General features: G+C 30.5%; 1 protein-coding gene across 1 annotated transcript; it reads right to left on the reverse strand.

Annotated features, from left to right (window-relative positions):
• Window positions 1-2,293: 2,293 nt before the first annotated feature.
• Window positions 2,294-13,476, reverse strand: LOC143062052 (cyclin-H-like). Its single transcript, XM_076233900.1, is given in 6 exon segments — window positions 2,294-2,508; window positions 3,983-4,053; window positions 4,940-5,109; window positions 5,942-6,143; window positions 6,840-6,913; window positions 13,471-13,476. Coding segments are annotated over 6 exon segments (639 nt in total). The 3' UTR covers window positions 2,294-2,392.
• Between the last annotated feature and the right edge of the window lie 6,943 nt (window positions 13,477-20,419).

Genomic DNA, 20,419 nt, shown 5'->3' on the forward strand with positions numbered 1-20,419 from the left:
AAGGTGACATTTTTAAGTAAAGAACAACATTTATTTTTCTTCAGAACGGTCACATAAAATGAATGGTTGCTCCTGATGTTAATTTGATTTTCAAAATTATAAGAAGCATGTAGTTTTTAATTTTCTTTTTTAAGTTTTTCTTTAGACTGTCAATCATTATCATTTGATCAAGCAAGCACGCTGGATATCTGCTTACAACTGCTGAGCACATGGTGCAGTTAAAGTCTGTCCAAATCACAACCAGTGATCATCATATCACACCTAAAACTAATACCTGTTCAGCTTTCTTTTCTTCCTGCGATAAAAATTTAAAAAAAAAACAAGTTAAAAACTGACCAAATATGCTAATACTGCAGACTTTGAATAATAATAAGGAATATATGTGTCTAAAGTAAACGGAAGATTTGGTATTTGTTTATTCTATGTTTCTTTTGGCTAATATATATATCATATGTTTATGTGTTTGTTTCTTAATTTCATATTTAATGTAAACATATCCGTTGACTTGGAAAAATAAATTCAAATTCATAAAAATCGAAAGGGAGCTTAAGTAAATAGATATAAACAATTCAGCAAAATTTCATGAAAATTGGTTCAAGCGTTTTTGAGTTATTGTCCTAACTGTTGACAATGAACAGATGGTCATGGACAGACAGGCAATTGTATACCATAAAACATCACAGAAAAGGGTGCGTAAAAACAAAAACTGTCCTGTTATCAGCAAAATATAGATCAACTGAGAAAAAATTTAAAACTTGCTGTGTTACAACCTGTTAATCCTAAAAAGTATTTAATCCAGATTGTATCTAAATGTTTACTGCAAAAAAATGTCAATTTAACAGTTCAAGAAGGAAAATGGGAAAAACAGATTTACAAAATTTTGCTATGGATCTTGTCTTTTGATTATTATAAAGCTTCTGTTCATTAAAAACCAATCCATTAAGGCTTATCAATGTCTGAAAAAATTCAATCTTCAAACTGTATCTTAATGGTTACTGAGAAAAAAACTAAGTCCATTAATCAGAAACACATAGAAAAAAATTATTTTCAAAAACTTACTTTTGATACTGTCTTTTTATTTTTAAAAAGCTACTGTACAAATTTCATAAAAGTCCATGAAGGTTTGACAAAAATAATTAAGGTCTAAAAAAAACTTTACCAATAGACTGAACTGTAACGCAGATGCTGACGACAGAATGTAGGATTGTAATGTCTCATGTTCGTGACATAGTGTATTAGGCTCAAAAGAAATTGGCCATAAAAAAAAATTGATGAAAAAACCCCAATATTTACACTATTCTGATAATAAATGGAAATCAAAAAACACTTTAGAAAAATGAAAATGGGGATAAAATTAACTGTCTCAAATGTAAAGCACTAGAAATAATTAACTCTGCAGTAAATAAATCTAAAAAAAAATGTACACACAGAAGAATATATATACCATCAGACAGATGAATGAATGAACATAACACAGATGAATATGTCCTACATTTGACCAAAAAAACTCACTTCTTCAATTTTTATTCTTTTCTGTAATTGTATTTAACATCTTCTGAAGCTTTCTTTTATAACTGAAAAAATATGAAAGCACCAATTTATAAATTTCATGCATACTAAGCAGTTTTCTGAATTTGTCGCCATTAAAGAACACTCAAAGCTAAATATTTGAAAGTTAGGGATGTATAAGAACTGAAAATGTTGAAGAGCAGTATGACCAAAAAGGACCTTGAATAATAGGAAAATCTGTCTAAGGTCAACTTTGGCTGAGGGATTCAAAACCTTAGTTTTTTAATTATTTATAAATTTATGAATTGACACTCGTTTGGTAATAAATCATGCTAGCACCAAAGTACTGAGGACTGAGCTGATGATACCCTCATAAAATACTTACAATATCTGTTTGCAATCACTATCTAGAGAACGGTGTCAATATCTGAACACTACATTGACTAAAAATAATAAACTAAAGAAATATACACTTTAGCCATCAGTCGCAGAAAATTAATGTTTGTGAGACAATGGTCAAATGCTTTTTACCCCCAAGATAATAGCAGCACATACAGTTGTATTACCTCAATTCAGAGAAGAATCATTATTTTAAATTAAAATTTACTGTAAATCTAGATATTATTACGTGCATTAATTATTGCGATTTTGTCATTACAAAAATTCTGCTTCATTCATATATAAAAATCCAAACTGCAGCAAGAGAAAAAAATTGAATACATACAACTCTCAGGACCTGTATTATAACTCTTGACCTCAAACTCCTCGTAACTTGAATAAGTCCAACAGCTAATCCAGGTTCCATTGACGTCTGACTAAATTTCTGTTAAATATCTAGGGCTATATGAATCTTCACTTTTACAAATCTGAATATGTTCCCTGCTTACATTTCACTGTCTGGATTATTTTTCTGGTTTCTACACTGTTCTAACTTCCTTTGTATTGGTCCAACCATATCTTTCTGAACAGGTTCCAGTGTACTGACCATGTATCTTATAGCTGTATAAATAAAACAAACAAAAGAGTCTTTCTGAACGGGTTCTTGAGTACTGATCATGCATCTTATACCTGTATTAATAAAATAAACAACTTAGTAAGTCAGGTTCTTGTGAACTGAGCATATATCTTGTACATATATAAATAAAACAAACAGCTTAGTCTTTCTGAACAGGTTCTTGTGTACTGACCATGCATATATCTTATACCTGTATAAAAAAAAACAACCAAATTAGTCCAATTGAACAGGTTCTTGTGTACTGACCATGCATATATCTTATACCTGTATCAATAAAACAAACAAATTAGTCCTTTTGAACAGGTTCTTGTGTACTGACCATGCATATAACTTGTACCTGTATCAATAAAACAAACAAATTAGTCCTTTTGAACAGTTTCTTGTGTACTGACCATGCATATATCTTGTACCTGTATCAATAAAACAAACAAATTAGTCCTTTTGAACAGGTTCTTGTGTACTGACCATGCATATATCTTATACCTGTATTAATAAAACAAACAACTATGTCCTTTTGAACAGTTTCTTGTGTACTGACCATGCCATATATCTTATACCTGTATCAATAAAACAACACATTAGTCCCTTTTAACAGGTTCTTGTGTACTGACCATGCATATATCTTATACCTGTATCAATAAAACAACACATTAGTCCCTTTTAACAGGTTCTTGTGTACTGACCATGCATATATCTTATACCTGTATCAATAAAACAAACGAATTAGTCCTTTTGAACAGGTTCTTGTGTACTGACCATGCATATATCTTATACCTGTATTAATAAAACAAACAACTAAGTCCTTTCGAACAGGTTCTTATGTACTGACCTTTCAAAAGTAAAAACAAAAAGTGGCACAGGCAACAAAGAGAATGTGTCCAAAGTACATGGATGCCCCATCCGCACTATCATTTTCTATGTTCAGTGAACCGTTAAAATGGGATAAAATCTCTAATTTGGCAATAAAATCAGAATGATCATATCATTGGGAACATGTTTACTAAGTTTCATGTTGATTGGACTTCAACTTCATCAAAAAATACCCCGACCAAAAACTTTAACCTGAAGTGGGACGGACGAACGAATAAACAGACGGACGAACGGAAGCACAGATCAGAAAACATAATGCCCATAAATGGGGCATAAAAATCAATTAAAAATACAACTATCATTAACTAATCCAAGATATTTAGATAGGGGGTTTAATCTCCATTAGATATAAACTTCGTGTAATATAATATTGAGAGTTGTCTCATCGGCAATTATACCACATCTTTTTTTTTAATATTATAATTGTGTTCCCGTAGATATTTTTCTGCACAAGAACGTATGTATTGATAGGTAAAACCAGTGAGTACTAAATTATTAATTCTTTACTGAGTTAACACCCATATTTCTAACATGTTAAAGGGCCTTTCATTCTGATCAAACATGATAAATGTTACGGATTATACTCACGTTTTATCTGGTAAACTGTTTTCTTGACATCTTCAGGTGCAGCTCCGGCCAACAACACATCAGACATGCAACTGTAAATAATAGAACGGACATGAAGACAAAATACAAAACCAAAAGTACAGTACGGTACCAGTTATACAGTCTTCTCTAACCACATACTACAGATTCATTTATTTCCTCAAACTAATTTTCATGGAATGAAGAAAATATGCATATTCATATCGTGGATATTTAATTTTGTAGTTTCAGCATAGTCTGCATACATTCCTTTAATTTAGAAAATTTGTTAATTGCTAAACATCTAAGTTTGTTTCCACTGTTCCACGAAAATTGGTATCCAATGGATATTAATGAATCCTTAGTATCAGGGTATTTCTCCTCTTAATTTTTTTGTTGTACTATCAGCACAAAACAAGAAGGTTAATTATTCAAATTACTGAAAAAAAATATTCAAAGAAAAACACATTGTGATAATTTAAATGTTTTGATAGCTACAGTATGATAGCTTTAAATGTTACTTACCATGAAATACTGGTATATTGCAATGCAAATTTGTGCTTTATCATATAAAAGCTTACGGTAATCTTGCGGATAGGTACAGTTCTAAAAGAACTTAAGATCTTACATTGATTATTAAAATGTTTACATATCAGTACTACAGGTACCAAGATAATATTAATAACCAAATAAAACTGAGGTCCCAATTCAAAGTTGAAAATTTTCCTTCTAGGCTGTGGATAATTCTAGTAAATGGAGACAATGGTTTTGACTTCTATACACCTATTAATTCATTTCAGTTTCTATTTTGTCTCATGGGAATTTACCACCTTATATTTCAATTAAAATTTAAATAATGTGATTTTCAACAAAAAGTGATATTTAACAATATTGTAACAATAATTCTTTGCAGAAACTTTCTCAGCACTACTTTAGTTGACGGCAAATAAAAATTCTTACCTATCTAAACTGACTTTGTCATTTTCTGCACTGCTTAAGATGGCTGCCAATGCAATCTGTGATGGCGCAAATACCAAGCTGACATTACTGACTAAGGACTTGTCTAAGAAATCCTCAGCAAGTTTACGTATCTTATCTATACGACTTTTTTCTATAGATTTATATCTTGTCTGAAAACATATAATAGAATTTTGACACAGAGATATGTCTCGCCTTCATGTAATTTTTTTTAGTGTAATGCAATTAATGAAATTATAGAACATGAAATATAGCAATACTTGGATATGTTATCTATGCAAACCATTCAAAGCAATTGAACCATGACAAATGGTGTAGGACCACATAATCTAATTGGCAATGAGAAATTCCAATGTTAATATAACTGCATACTAAATACAATTGATTTATCATAAGTGGTTCCCTTAAGCTGACCTAAACACACAATTATATATTCATGGTTGATATAAACTTAAAAGACACAATGACATTATTTGCTTGCAGGTACAATTTTAAATTTACACTCATTGGTTCAAAAACAGTTTTTGAGCTAGACATTTCTCTTTTTTTTCAATTAATTTCTATTAAAAATCTCTCTTTTGTTGTTAACTTTTTCAATGAATGAAAGAAAGTTAATACTGCAAATTTTGGAAATAGTTGCAATGTTTTTATTATTGTGAAAAATGTGACAGTATTGTACCAAGTCAGGAATATGACAGTTGTCCATTCGTTTGATGTGTTTTATCTTTTGATTTTGCCATTTGATTAGGGACTTTCCGTTTAGAGTTTTCCTCAGTGTTAAGTATCTTTATGATTTTTACTTTGTAATCGTTATAATCTAGACTTGTAATTTGCAATTTTTATAAGAATGAACTGGGATTTTTTTCTCAATATGGCAATCATTAAAGTCGCATTTTTGTCTAAACATGACAAAATTGTAAAAAATAAATGCATGCAATAATTTCTGAATTTACATCAATAAAAATGAATACACAGTACACTAACCTTAAGGTCTATAATAAGACCTTCCAGAGGTCTATATGGATTATGTACAGTTAAATGGTAATGTAATTTCTTCATTAACATTATTTCAAAACTTAGAATTATATTGGTAAACTTGTCTATATCTCCCTTTAAATTTCCTACAAAATGTGTAATAGAAACATTAAATTCCTCTACTTAACTGGCTAAATAAACACATGTCAACCTGAAAAAAAATGAACTTTGTGATAAAAGCATTAACTTCCTAAAAAACTTTACTGGTTTGAAAAACAAAGGGCCACCTTCAAAACAATGAATTAGAAGAGTTGTGATCATTTTTGGTCATTTCTATAACTTTTAAAGACCATAAATTCAATGGTAGTACTCAATTAAAGTTTCTTCAATCTATTTAAAAAATATAATTGAAATTTTATCAATGTTAAATTTCTTCTCATAAAAAGTGCTAAAAGTAATGGAAGATTAAGAACTAATATTTTCTATAGATCTAGAGCAAGCAATGGAATTAAAGAATTTCAAAACCATTGTCAGATCAAAGACTGATAAACTGATAAGAGGGTTGTTTTACAAATATATAAAAAAAATAGTTTAACCCGGCCAGAATTTCAAGAACCTTGACAGTAATTATTTCTTATTGATTTCAGCTATTTCTTGAATGGTGTGTTTATGGTGGATCATTTGATCGTTTCTGTTAATTTTATTCAAAACTTTGTTTTATTCAAAACTTTTATAGAATAATGACCTAGAGCTTGAAACATCTCCATTGTTGATGACTGTATGATAACCATTTATAGATATCTTCTTTTTGTTTAAATTTTGTCGTTAAGTTGCTGTTTCAAGAACACAACCCCATACCTCCTTTGGATATATATTTTTATATATAACATAATCTCTAAATACCTACATGATATCTTTAGGATGATAGTCCATCACAGAATGCTTCACATAAAACCTCTTAAAATAACACATAGCTGTACCCTAAAATTATTGTAAATGTAAATATATAAAATAACACATAACTGTACCCTTAAATGGGGGTAAATGAAAAATCATATAATAAGACATAACTGTACCCTTAAATGGGGGTAATTGAAAAATCATATAATATTGATTGATTGATTGTTGGTATTATAACGCCACTGTTGTGTTATTTCATGACAGATAGTTTTTATTGGAGGAAGCCGGAGTGCCCAGAGAAAACAATGACCTTTGATAGGGAAACTGAAAACACTATAAAAAAGAAGATGTGGTATGATTGCCAATGAGACAACTCTTCACAAGAGATCAAATGACACAGAAATTAACAACTATTTACTAAAAAAGGACAAATAACATAGTAAGAATACTATGATATTAACTAATACGCTTACTTTGATGCAGTGTACTGTTGATTTATTTATTTTCGTGGGTATCATTTTTTTTTTGGATTGAGGAAATAATGCATGAGTTGTTATTTGATTTCATGGTTTTACCAATTTCTGCTAGCAAATCCTATGAAATACTTCAATATGTGGTTCACTTGTACCCACAAAACCCAGGAAAATTGATATCTTAAAAATTATAATGAATCCACAGTATTAATTTCTCTTGGAAGTACATAATTTGGCTCCAAACAGACATTTGATAAGCACTTGAAAAATGTACACAGTCTGCTTTTCTTTGCAGGCAAAAAGGTTAAATGACAGAAAAAAATTAAGCAAAGAATCATCATAACAAATTTGCTGGTTCTACTATCTGCTGCAATATTTATCATGACGGAGAGTAAACCTACATTTTTTCCAACCCTTGACCCCTGTCCACGCCTGGTAAACCATCTAATCTCAACCAAATGGTTGAGACGGAAAAAAGTAATCTGGCACTTCCTGTTGAGCTTTTCTGGTTCAAATTATCTAAAATAAACATAGGGTAGGTAGACTTTTCATCAATTTACTAAAAATCAATGCGTTTTTTGTAAAATAGGAAAATGTCATGCCATAGATAATGGAATTAGGGTTTCTCTCGTGTATAACATGGACCAATATGATTTAAAATGACATCGGAATGACTTTTCTCCAGCAGGTAATTGTGGCCAGTGCAGTCAGCTATTGACAAAATGACAGCGATATCATTGATAAACTAACGTATATATCAGTGAATTAGCATTTTTCTAAAACCTTATAAACATAAAATTACAGTTTGTTCTTTTTCTTTACTTATATAATTGCATTAAGCGAAATATGCTATAAAGTTTATCATGTTGAGATTTTCTGGTATCGGTTGCGATATTCTGGAACAATGTTGAGATCTTCTGGTGAATGAAACTTTCAACTATAGCTTAGTATCAATTACATATACAACCGTCAAAACATTCCGACTGTCATTTAGATATTGTCTGTAGTTATGACAGCAGCTTCTAAAGAGACCTTTGGTTGTAATAGAGTCTAAATAGTAAACAACTGTGTGTTTTTTAAAGTATTAAAGTTCTAGCGCTGGAGATTAATAGTCTAGCGTGTGAGATGCAGTTTTGCACAGAAGCTATAAAGTCAATAATTGACATCTCCAAAAGCTAGAATTTATTCCTACATCGTTTATCTTGACATCTCAATAGCTAGCTTTTCGATATCTACATCGCTATACTTTACATTTGCAGTGCTGGTGTTAACATCAACACTACACTTTATCTACAGAACTTGGTTTTAAAAATCGTTAGCACGGGACAATTTGCATCCCCTGCGCTTTATTTACATAATCAGTGTTTAACTGTGAATCTTCAACACTAGACCTTTATTCTGACAGCCTCATATCGTGGTATGGGGTTCTTTCTTTATAAAGAATACATAGACGTGCCACAGGAATGAGTCTCTTTTTCATTGTCAAATTATATATCAACGGGTAGCAATTTCACCAAAGTAAATGTCAGTGGGTCAGTTATTTAACTACATGCATATTCAAGACGAGTACATGAAAATGTTGCACGAATGTAAACCCTCCTTTGTACTAGATTGACACGTCGTGTGTGCTTTTGAAATGAAATTGCTATACACGTCCACTTGTATGTGTGTACTTCTGATGAGTTAAGCCTTTTTCAACTGATTTTTATGATTCGTTCTTATGTTGTACTGTTATTCCACTGTCCCAGGTTAGGGGAGGGTTGGGATCCCGCTATAACATGTTTAACCCCGCCACATTATGTATGTATGTGCCTGTCCTAAGTTAGGACCATGTATTTCAGTGGTTGTCGTTTGTTTATGTGTTAAGGTACGTTTTAAATAATGTCTACAAAGTGAAGGTCAAATGCAATCTAAATAAATATGTTACTTAGAGAGATAACAGGGGTTATGTAAAATATTTACGAAATTCATTATATGCTTCACTATGTATAAGGACAAAATATATGGTATAAATGGGCATACTATAAAAGATGCAATGAGTATATAAATATAAATATATAAAAAAAAAATTCCTACCTCTTGTAAAAAGAGATCCTTGGAGAACCTCGTTTTACGATTGGATTTTTAAACTGCTTTTGTGAAGTATTTCATATAATTGATATCAAATTACAACATTTGTAACGATTTTCACGTCAACAAGGACAATTGTGAATTTTAACACTTACTGGTATATCATGAGTTCAATTTCTAATTATTATGATTTCGTATTAATACCAGAAAAAGATGATGTAGTATGTTTGCGAATAAGACAACTTAGCATAAGCGTTTATGTATTTTCTAATCGATAATGAAAAAATTAAGGACATTAAAGTTCTTAAACTGCAATATTCTGAATTGATAACTCCGTTTCCAAGGAAAAAATGCATTGCCATGGTGAGAAAATTAAAGACAATCCCATGCATTTTTCTATTTAATTTATTAAAGTAGTATTCAAACTTAATAACTACAATGTTTACTATGATATACACATTTGCACTTTTCTCAATAACATACGAGACAATTTGCTAATTTCACAAAAATCCACAATTCAGAAAAGTTGAAAATATGCATTTTATTTTGTATTTTTTGTAAAAAGTTTACAAACTTGGTGGACATGCAATCTTTACTTAAATGAAGCCTATAGCAAGTTTTATCAATGTTATATATGAAAATTTATGAAAAAAACTTTGATTCTGTTCATATTTAGGCTCTGAATTGTAGTGATTTAGCTGATTTTTGAAGAATTTACCACGCTTAACTATTTAACAATAGAGTATCCATTACCATGTCAACCACTCATATTTTCCCACTCCAATTTAGTTTTTGAGCAGTATTCAATTACTGCTTCTACCAGGCCATTTATAGAAACCCTCATATTTCACATGCATATGGCACTCTACCAGATTCTTATAAAGAGCTGTATTTAAATAGAGTAAGAAACGCATTTCTATTATAAGTTGGTTTACGCTAGAAGTAAACTAATTGTCATCCGGAATGCCTTGTTGGAGATTGACAGTAGTATTGCCAACAATTCATACCAGATACAAGACCTAACGTCTAATCCAACAGAGTTTAATAAAGTTCATATACTTTCTCTTATATAAACTTATAAGAGAGGGGGATGTGCTGAATAACATACGTTCAAATTCTGATATATAATTCCTGAAGCTGTAGAAATGCTGTCAAATGTTGGAGCAAAGAAAATCGAGAGGGTAATTGATTACTTCATTTGAGTTTGTCATCTCAAATGTTAAATTTTTGTTTTGGAATAAACCGTACCAATTACTCTAGTTTGCATTCACTTTTGTAAAACTTCCAGAGAAGATTTAATCAGTATTTACATGTGGTTTTAATATTTTATCGGTATAGGGACCGACATTGCAACAGAAAGGACCATTATAATAATTCAAAGGGTTCAGGTGGCACATTATTTATATCAATACAAAAAGTCTGCACTCGTTAAATTGACATTTACCAGATGTGATTGTTCTATATTTACACTGCTATACAAACATATGACAAGCACACAAGAGTTGTGGGTGCAGATGCGTAACATAAACAGTGTATCATTTGCAAATGTCAGGCGAACAGTTGGTTAACCTATATAACAACTATATGGCTGCCCTTTTCCAACTATTTGTAAAAACTGCTTGTTGTACAAGCTCTTACAGGATAAGACTCAACTTTGTCTCTATTTAAAGTAGGTGAGAAATAAGTCAACAGGACCTTGACGAATACGCAAAAAAATTTCAGTGGTTTGCAGAGCTTCGGGAGTCCCGATTAAATGAAGCCTTGTATGTATGAGAAATTGAGTTACAAAGCTTTATGAGCAGAAACAAATGAATTATTTCTTCATGATATGAATAATATGCGCATCCAGCTTGCCACATTAAATGTCTAGTCTAGTCATGTTGCTTCCCTGTGAATGGCACGCAAACATAATGTTTTTTTAACACTGTTACGGATGTCAAGAGAACAATAATACATTTCAACCCGTGGATTAAAAAAAAAAAACAGATATCAACAGAATTCTTGCAGGATCTTGTGTTCATGTAGGGGAAAATCTCCATGTACAAAGTCATGTTCTTGTTCACAACAAAACCAAACATGTATGAAGCTGAGCACTTGTCAGGATTCAGAATTATGCAGAAATATTCCCAATCATTTTTTTTGACGGATAAAACAGAATAAATTCCTAACTGAATTCTGTTGTTTGGACATCTTTGTTGGATTTCAGCTCAATTGTAATTGTTTGCGAGTTTTTTAGTGGTTTAGGTATTTATGAATTTTATGTATGAGCTTTTGACGAATACGCGTAAGACAATATTCATTATTTATTTAAGGGAGTGAGTGTCACCAGACAAGGTGACTACTGTTACATCAATTGAATATGAGTTGATCTTAGAACAAGTGTTTGTAAAACATCAATATTCATATAAATTAACATATTTTTTTTTCATTTCATAGTTAATCGAATTATGTCTATATCTAAAATTTAGCATAAATTACTACATATATCTTTAAAGTAAGAAAATATAGAAGAAAAAAAATACAATTGTATTTGAACTTTGACCTTATTTAATGCAAAACTGTTACCATATTTCGATGTTCTTATTTTGGCAATTTGAAAATATTGAGACTGGTCACCGTTCTAAAGAATCGAACTTACTATCACCTGCTATCATTATTTTACAACTATACCGATACACTTTGATATCATAATTTGAACACCACATGCAATGTAACGATGGTTTTAAGCGATATTTATCAAGAAAAATCAAAAGTAACCATGTGTGTCCTAATATAGCTTACATTCAGACTCTGGTCAAATTGGAAATAATATCACAGCTCCTTATCCTGTAGATAACTTACAAAATCTCTTATACATGCCCAATATAATGAAAGTCGTGTTTTCTCGCCATATTAAATAATCACTTATTTCAATTTGAACAGAGAATCGACATTCCTATTTTAATTCTTGTTTCAGCAAAAGAGAACACGTGTGAGTTTAAAAAACAAGCTTGGAAATATCGTCTCAACTGGAGAATATATACTATGTATGCAGGCTCTGGAATATTGTTCCGAAGAAAAGGAAAGGTCACAATTGGAAAGCTGAAATCATCTCTTTTGTCGTAAAATTTTGTTTTGAACTGACCCTCATCGTCAATTTCTTGAAATAAGTCAAGATATGATGAAGATTTAACTGTTGTATCCTTTATCTCGAGTTCGATGTGATAGATGTGTTTAACATGAGATATTTCTGTATGAAATTAGTCTCATAATAATAAAGAAACAAGAGGGCACAGTTGGTTCCCATATAAATTCTGATTGTTTATTGAAAGATATTCCTAGATGTAAACATATACTAGATGATTCAAACGATTAAACGTCTATGTACTGCAATAATTGGATTGTTTAAAGCAAATATTTGATTTTTCAAAAACACACTTATGCTTTCTTTATGCATAATTCCAAATTATAAAGCCTATGTATAGTAAAAGTGAAATCAAATTAAAATAAACGATCCCTAAGCATTGTAACATTGGAAAGTTAAATGAAAAATGCACGAAATCGAAAGTCGTCTATATGATAAGGATAACTAAAGAATAATTGCTGATATTTATTTTCAATAATTTGCTGTTTCTATTGAATCATGACAGTCGTTCAGCATATTTTTCATTGTACGTTTAGCCTCTGTAAAAACTTCTAGAAAATGAAACATAGGTTGATTTCTTCTTCTCTCTGGAATTTTTCCTTTGACCCCCACACTTTTTTCTATCCTCTTTTTTACAAGTGCTACATGCTATGTCATCATTTGGTTGGTTCTCTTCACATCCATTACATTGAATGTCTGTACTACGTTGTACAGGACAGTTCTTTGGTACACCACATCCTAGTACTAAAAACATAATAGCAAAAGTTAAATTTAAATTTTTGCTACACATCGTTGTTAGTTTTTAAATAGGAGGAAAAACTATTTTGTAAAATTTAAAATAATAGAAGGACACGACACGACACGTACACTAGTTGATTGATGTATTTTTTAAAGACTGTCCGATCACTTTTATCGACGCAATGCCTGTGGGTTTTTTAATTTCATAAAAACGATGTTTTTAATTGACTTACCTTCATATTTATATATGAAAAAAGATTATTTTCAAGAAGTGTACATTGTTAATAAAAAAATGTTTATCAACACTAAGATAACTTCTGGAATTTTAAAGTAAACATTCATAAAAAAAAAAGTTAATTGTACGGAGCCATACTCACAAGTATTCTCTTTTGCTGAAACAAGAATTAAAATAGGAATGTCGATTCTCTGTTCATAATAAAATCAGTGATTATTTGCTTTGGCGAGAAAAAGACAACTATCATTATTATGCATGTATAAGTGATAATTGTTCTACAATAAAAACAGTGTGTAACCAATAAGACTGTAATACAAATTTATAAAGTTTTTGTTTAGTAAGCTTTCTACACAGAATTAGCTGTGATGTTATTTGCAATAAGACAACGTTCGACCAGAGTCTAAATGGCGTGGATGTAAACAATATAAGGTGATCATATGGTTACTTTTGGTTTTTATTGATGAATATCGATTGAAATATCTCTTTCTATTAAATTTATACTTGCATGTGGAACTGATATTATGATATCAAAATGTGTCGAGTATAGTTGTATAAAAAAGCACAGGTGGTAGGAAGTTCGGGTTTAAATGAAAAGTTGTAATCTGCCTGTCATTGATTGCAGTTATGTCGGGGTAGTTGCCAAATATAGACTGATTAAAGAAAAAAAAAACATGTTATGGTAATTACTGTTTTACATTTGATTTGTGCATAACGTATTCATAAAAAATGTGGATTCCTACGTTGCACATAAAGATGCTGTGCATTAACAAATCTGTAGCAATGTCTTTTTGATATGTTCCCCTCTGTTTTATTTTGTAACCCGGATTTGTTTTTTTTTTCTAAATCGATTTATGAATTTCGAATAGCGGTATACTACTGTTGCCTTTATCTATTACTATCACTGCTTCCAGTATCAGAATTTTAACTAAAGAGACATTGATCAAAATGTAAAGTGATCAATTCAAATGTATTTAGTTTTTTAGAAAGAATAGAAATGCAAGTAACATAGCTTATTTTTTTTTAGCAAAATTCTCAACGTATCGGCTTAAACATTCTGCGATATTTTGTAACCATCCAGTGTCATTTTTGTCCACAGTCTTAGCTGGAAAAGTGTTCGATTTCAGACTAGAGACCTACCACCTACCACGTGATCAGATATTTTTGTATTGCAACTTGTAACGTGTACTTACCGACCCATACTTCTGGCTTGCCAGTAAGATTCCCAGGAGTACAGATGTCACACAAATTTGGAGGAGAATCCATTTGCACTGTGATAAAAATAAATAACCATAAAATTTCATTCAGAAATTATTTGTAATACAAATTGCTTAATATTTGTGGACTGGACATTATAGATCTTTGAAAAATGTTTTTTGTCTTTGGAAGGTTTTGTATGAGTTCTGCTTCAAATGACTACAACATTAAGTTGACAATAGGAGTGCACAGTTAAAATACTGACCCTCTGTTGAAATAATAATCCACCAAACTCAACTAATATGTTGTCAATCAGACGGTTTATATGTTTTTTTCTATAATCAGTGCGATTCTTTACAAAGTATGATTTATTATGACCTCAAACAAAAATGTGTATCTACGATTCCGATTTTTGTAGATATAATGGAAAAGAAAGGCTGTTACCCGTTTAATGAGACGTTGTTTTTCGATTTTTCAACTGAATACGAGGAATAATAGTGTGAAGTGTAGAAAATCATTAGTATAACCTAAAAGGTAGTGGTTGAAGTTTTTGCATTATATCTTTAGAATCTGAAGACTCCAAATCTGATTGACAAGACTGGTTGAATTCAACTTATCAGAATATGTCTGATGATCATTTGTTACTGTAGAAAGGACTGTTGGTAATAAATTTAAAAGATAGATAGTCAAACATCTTGAAAACCGGTTTATATATCGTTCTTTATAAGAATTCTGTGAACATTATGTATCCATTAAAAATAGTTATCAAAGGTACCAGGATTATAATTTTGTACGCCAGACGCGCGTTTCGTCTACATAAGACTCATCAGTGACGCTCATATCAAAATATTTATAAAGCCAAACAAGTACAAAGTTGAAGAGCATTGAGGATCCAAAATTCCAAAAAGTTGTGACAAATACGGCTAAGGTAATCTATGCCTGGAATAAGAAAATCCTTAGTTTTTTAAAAAATTTAAAGTTTGGGAAACAGGAAATTTATAAAAATAACCACATTATTGATATTCATGTCAACACCGAAGTGTTGACTACTGGGCTGGTGATACCCTCGGGGACGAATCGTCCACCAGCAGTGGCATCGACCCAGTGGTGTAAATAGTTATCAAAGGTACCAGGATTATAATTTTGTACGCCAGACGCGCGTTTCGTCTACATAAGACTCATCAGTGACGCTCATATCAAAATATTTATAAAGCCAAACAAGTACAAAGTTGAAGAGCATTGAGGATCCAAAATTCCAAAAAGTTGTACCAAATACACAAACAGGAGATTTGAATTGTTCTGTTTATACCAAAGGAGAAAAATACTGATTGACACATTTCGGATGTTTAATTTTTTCGAAATAATTTTGATGCAAAATTTTTATTATGTTTGAACACAGACCAAACAATCTAATTGATTTACTAATCTCCACACCGGGAAAGAATCATTTAATGTAGTATTTATTCCTTTAGAAACAAACGCACAAAACAAGATATAACCAAGGTTTACCGGAAACAGTGCATTGTAAGAAAATTCAAAGTATAATGTACAATAACAATCAGACAATTGAAACTGATATTTTCATAAATCAGATACCAGCAATTGATCACCAAACAATAAATCTTTCTACCATGGTAATATTTTCCTGTCTAGATCCTTTCTGTATTTCTCTTTTCTTTGCTATTTCTTAGATTATTAAACTTACTTAGAGGTGTTTCTAACAACACAAAGCTGTTCTCACAGACGTCGTTAAGTTTTATACATCTGTATATATCTTTATTTTCCCCTCGTCTGAACAAAGAAAAAATCATAACGTATCATCAAAAACAATAACCGTTTAATTGCTGATCAACTTTTTTCTAAATGAATTTTATTGTTATTTATTTTGGTTTGAAAAATATCATACTAGTACTTGTCAATTAAAGTCATTTTTTATTTCGACAAAAAAGAAGATTTTCACAAAAATGAACGGGACTGGAAAATGCATTTCACTTACCTGTTAACAATGAACGGTCCTTCTCTAATCAAACATTCTATAACAATGTCAGGTGCAATTGTTAACTGGTATGCGTTTGGAACATGAAGGTCTATGTCCAGTACTTCATTGTAGAATGTTCGCTCTTGCCAATTACATGGGAAAGAACACATACAGTTCACTTATGAAAAAAAAAAAAACAATTATGTAAAACTTGTTAACTATAATAGTTTCTTTGTGATGATTTCTATCAGTACCAATTGCAAAACTGTCAGTTTGTTACATTACCTTTTATAAAATCTACGCTTGAAACTACTTTCTGTGAATTCTTACAAAATGTTAAATCTTGTAAAAATTTAAATATAAATTTATATCCTGGATATGTTGTATTTAAAGTTGGACAAATTCAGTATTGCTTCAAATGAACTTTTTGTAAAATTCTTGAAGTAAGCTTAAAGATCTATCTGGAAGATTATTTTTTTCAGGGTATTGTTGATTGTTTGATAAAAGTATAACAAAACGACCGAACTCAAAGGAAATCTCAAAAAGGGGAAGCTCATAAAAACTGACAAAATCCAACTTTATCAATCAACGGAAATGAGTGAAAAACAACTGTCATATTTCTGACTTGATAAGGCATTCAAAAAATTTTAAAACCTGAATAAAGTTCGTTGTTTTCTTTTCCGCCAACTCTGACCGCTCCAAATGTGTTCCTTTTTATACTTAACTAGCTTTCATTACTACAAAGAGCTTGTATTTGTGATAATGTTACCCAAAAAACCACCACATAGGTGGTATACATAGCCACAATCTGGATTCCAAGTAGTATTGCTTTTATCAGAGATTGTAATAAACAAAGCTACAAAGTATATCTTAGGCATACAATTTTTAAACACTTCCATATGTAAGTAAATGATTTGAAAAGTGTTTTAGATTTGAATTAAATTACTGCTAAAAAGCTAATCAATTTCAAATGAATCTCTAGAGTAAAGTCAATAATTCTCAGCTCATGAAATTTTACAAACGAACGCGTCCCTACATAATTCAAAGAAATGGAGGCTTATAATTCTGACCTTAAATAATAGAGATTAATTATAAAGAAATAGTCCCAGAAAATTGTCCTTGAACTACCATACGTTTAAAAGAAACCCTGACGATATTAATAAATATTCACTCCAACTTATTTGAAATAATTCCGAAATTAATGTAAAAATTTTGTTTTGGCTATGATAAGCATCAAATGAAATTTAATTGTACACACAGCAGTCATTATGATAAGAATACAAAAGAGAAGACTCTCATACGATTACCACCACCTTTATATATTATGTTTGTGATTGTATGTTATCATATTAAAACGATGAGAAATCCTCTTAATTGATTGCACAAAGTTTCTGGTGGCATTCATCTGATAAAGCTTTTCATCTATTCATTACCTACAGACCGTCTACAGGCAAAGAAAATGTTTTGTCGTCCACAATTAAAATAATTTTTACAAAAAAAAATTACCTTGTTTATAACAGACAAGAACAGCAAATAACAAAGCAATCGTTGCCCTCAGAAGCATGCTGTAATTGTAAAGTTTGAAGAGCTTCAAAATCTTCACTATTCGATATCACAACGTTTTTGTTTAGCGAGTTTCTTGTACAGTTGTACTATACAATTTGCAAAATTTCTTCTTTTTATACTTGAGAGAAAACAATGAATTTAATATATTCTTTCCATACTCTGAGGGACGAGTGTCTTATTCTGATTGGATGAAAATCTCTTTCAATAAGAAAAAAGTTTTAAAATCAATGAGATTATTTTTAACGCATGCATAAAAATACTTAAGAAAAAATAAATTGTATAATGCATATATATATATATATATATATATATATATATATATATATATATATATATAAATCAGCATAAATATGTGAAAAACAATTACAACATACACATGATACATGTAAAATACAAGTTAAAAATCGTATAGATTAGCAGATGTTTCTCCATATTTTGAATATTAGTATATTTTGTATTATAAACATTCACCGTTTATATGCTCAATTGTTTGATAAATGGTTTTATATTAAACATGAACAGATTTTAAAAATGGACAGAAATAATCACTAATTTAAACCATACACCAGAACCGAATAGATATTAAGAGTTGGAAAATAAAAAAAAAAACAAAACAAAACAAAAATGTATCAATCATAATTTGATGCTTTTCAAATTGAATTGGTCAAGAATCATAAAAAAAATGACATTATGAAAATAATTACTAAACAGTATATGAACGAATCAGTTACAACAGGGGGAAACGTCAATTTCTCTAATCTTTACGTTATTATCACATTTCTTGATCGGTGTGAGAAAAATATTTTTCCTAGTGAAAAATCTGTTCTCGGCAAATGATTGGTCGAAATTGTATTGTGACGTTAAGTTTCTTGGTTTTTTCTCTCTGAATTTTCCTATTGGGACGATATGAAAAAAGGCGACCATGCTTGATGACGTCACATAAAAAGTAAACATAGTTCTATGACAAGGAGGGCTACAAATCATTAGAGAAACAGATTCCACCACTATAACTCGTGTATTACGATATTTCTCCACTCTTAACTGTTAAATTTTAATTATTTATTAAGCTTATTAAGTCTCGCGCTTTAATTAAAATTTATCTGGCCCGAGTGGAGAACTATCGTAGTACACTTGTTGCAGTTATGAAATCTATATATCAAAGACTACATCGATTGATCAGCGCTAATCTCACCATTTATAACGTAAAAGAAGAGTTGTTCGGATTTGTTCCCCAGAATTCTATATTCTTTAGGCGGTTTAATTTTCATAGAATTAGATCAAATATATTATAGGAAAATATTTACTCTTTTCTATAATATTCATATGCATTTCTTAAAAGAGAACTCACAATGCTTAATGTTACATTATACATCATAAATTACATTTTACTGAAAAATGTATGAGACAATCTTTCAGATGAAGAAAGACAACTGTTATATTTCTGATGAATACGTTATACATATAGTTTTTACGACTTTATAGAATATATAGGCTTATATCGATGTTGATATGATGAATAGTTATGTTTACCTTTTATACTGTTTTTTTCCGCTTTCTCTTATACGACTTAGTACAAAATACAGTCTCATGTTGATGTCAACATATGATGTATATTCGGTTATTTGGTTATCTCTATTACACTTTTAATTCGAAAATCTGAAATTTGAATTAAGGCAAAAAAGATCAGTGTTTGTTCTGTCGTTACGAAATGATGACTCCAAAATGCTCGTCTTTTTTTCGCCTAAAATAATAATATGGGTGGTCGTCAATAGAACTTACTGGCCAGCAGGATTTCCGTAGCTATGAAAAAATCATAAACAGGCAGAATAGTTTTTTTTTACTTTAGACCCACTGGGACCTTGTACCCTATCCACAATGTGAATGTATAAGCATTAACAATCATCTCTATACCTAATTCAAAACAATTAAGAAGCAAACCTCAGTTATGGAAAATATTTATTAATTTTTAAATGCTGAAAAAGAGTTATATTTTAACAACAATTGATAAGAAAGTATGATATTATCATACATGATCAAACAAATATGTCATGCACATGTTACGCAAGACAAATAGGTACAAATGTATTAAAAATGTTGTCAGACATGTTATGCGCTTTCCAGACTGTTTGTGACGTCTCAACACTAAATCCACGGGATGTGTATTGATTGCAATTATTGTGAGAGACAAAGATTCATTTATTGTAATAAC

This window comes from Mytilus galloprovincialis, chromosome 2 (genome assembly GCF_965363235.1).
Source record: "Mytilus galloprovincialis chromosome 2, xbMytGall1.hap1.1, whole genome shotgun sequence".
Lineage (NCBI taxonomy): Eukaryota > Metazoa > Mollusca > Bivalvia > Mytilida > Mytilidae > Mytilus > Mytilus galloprovincialis.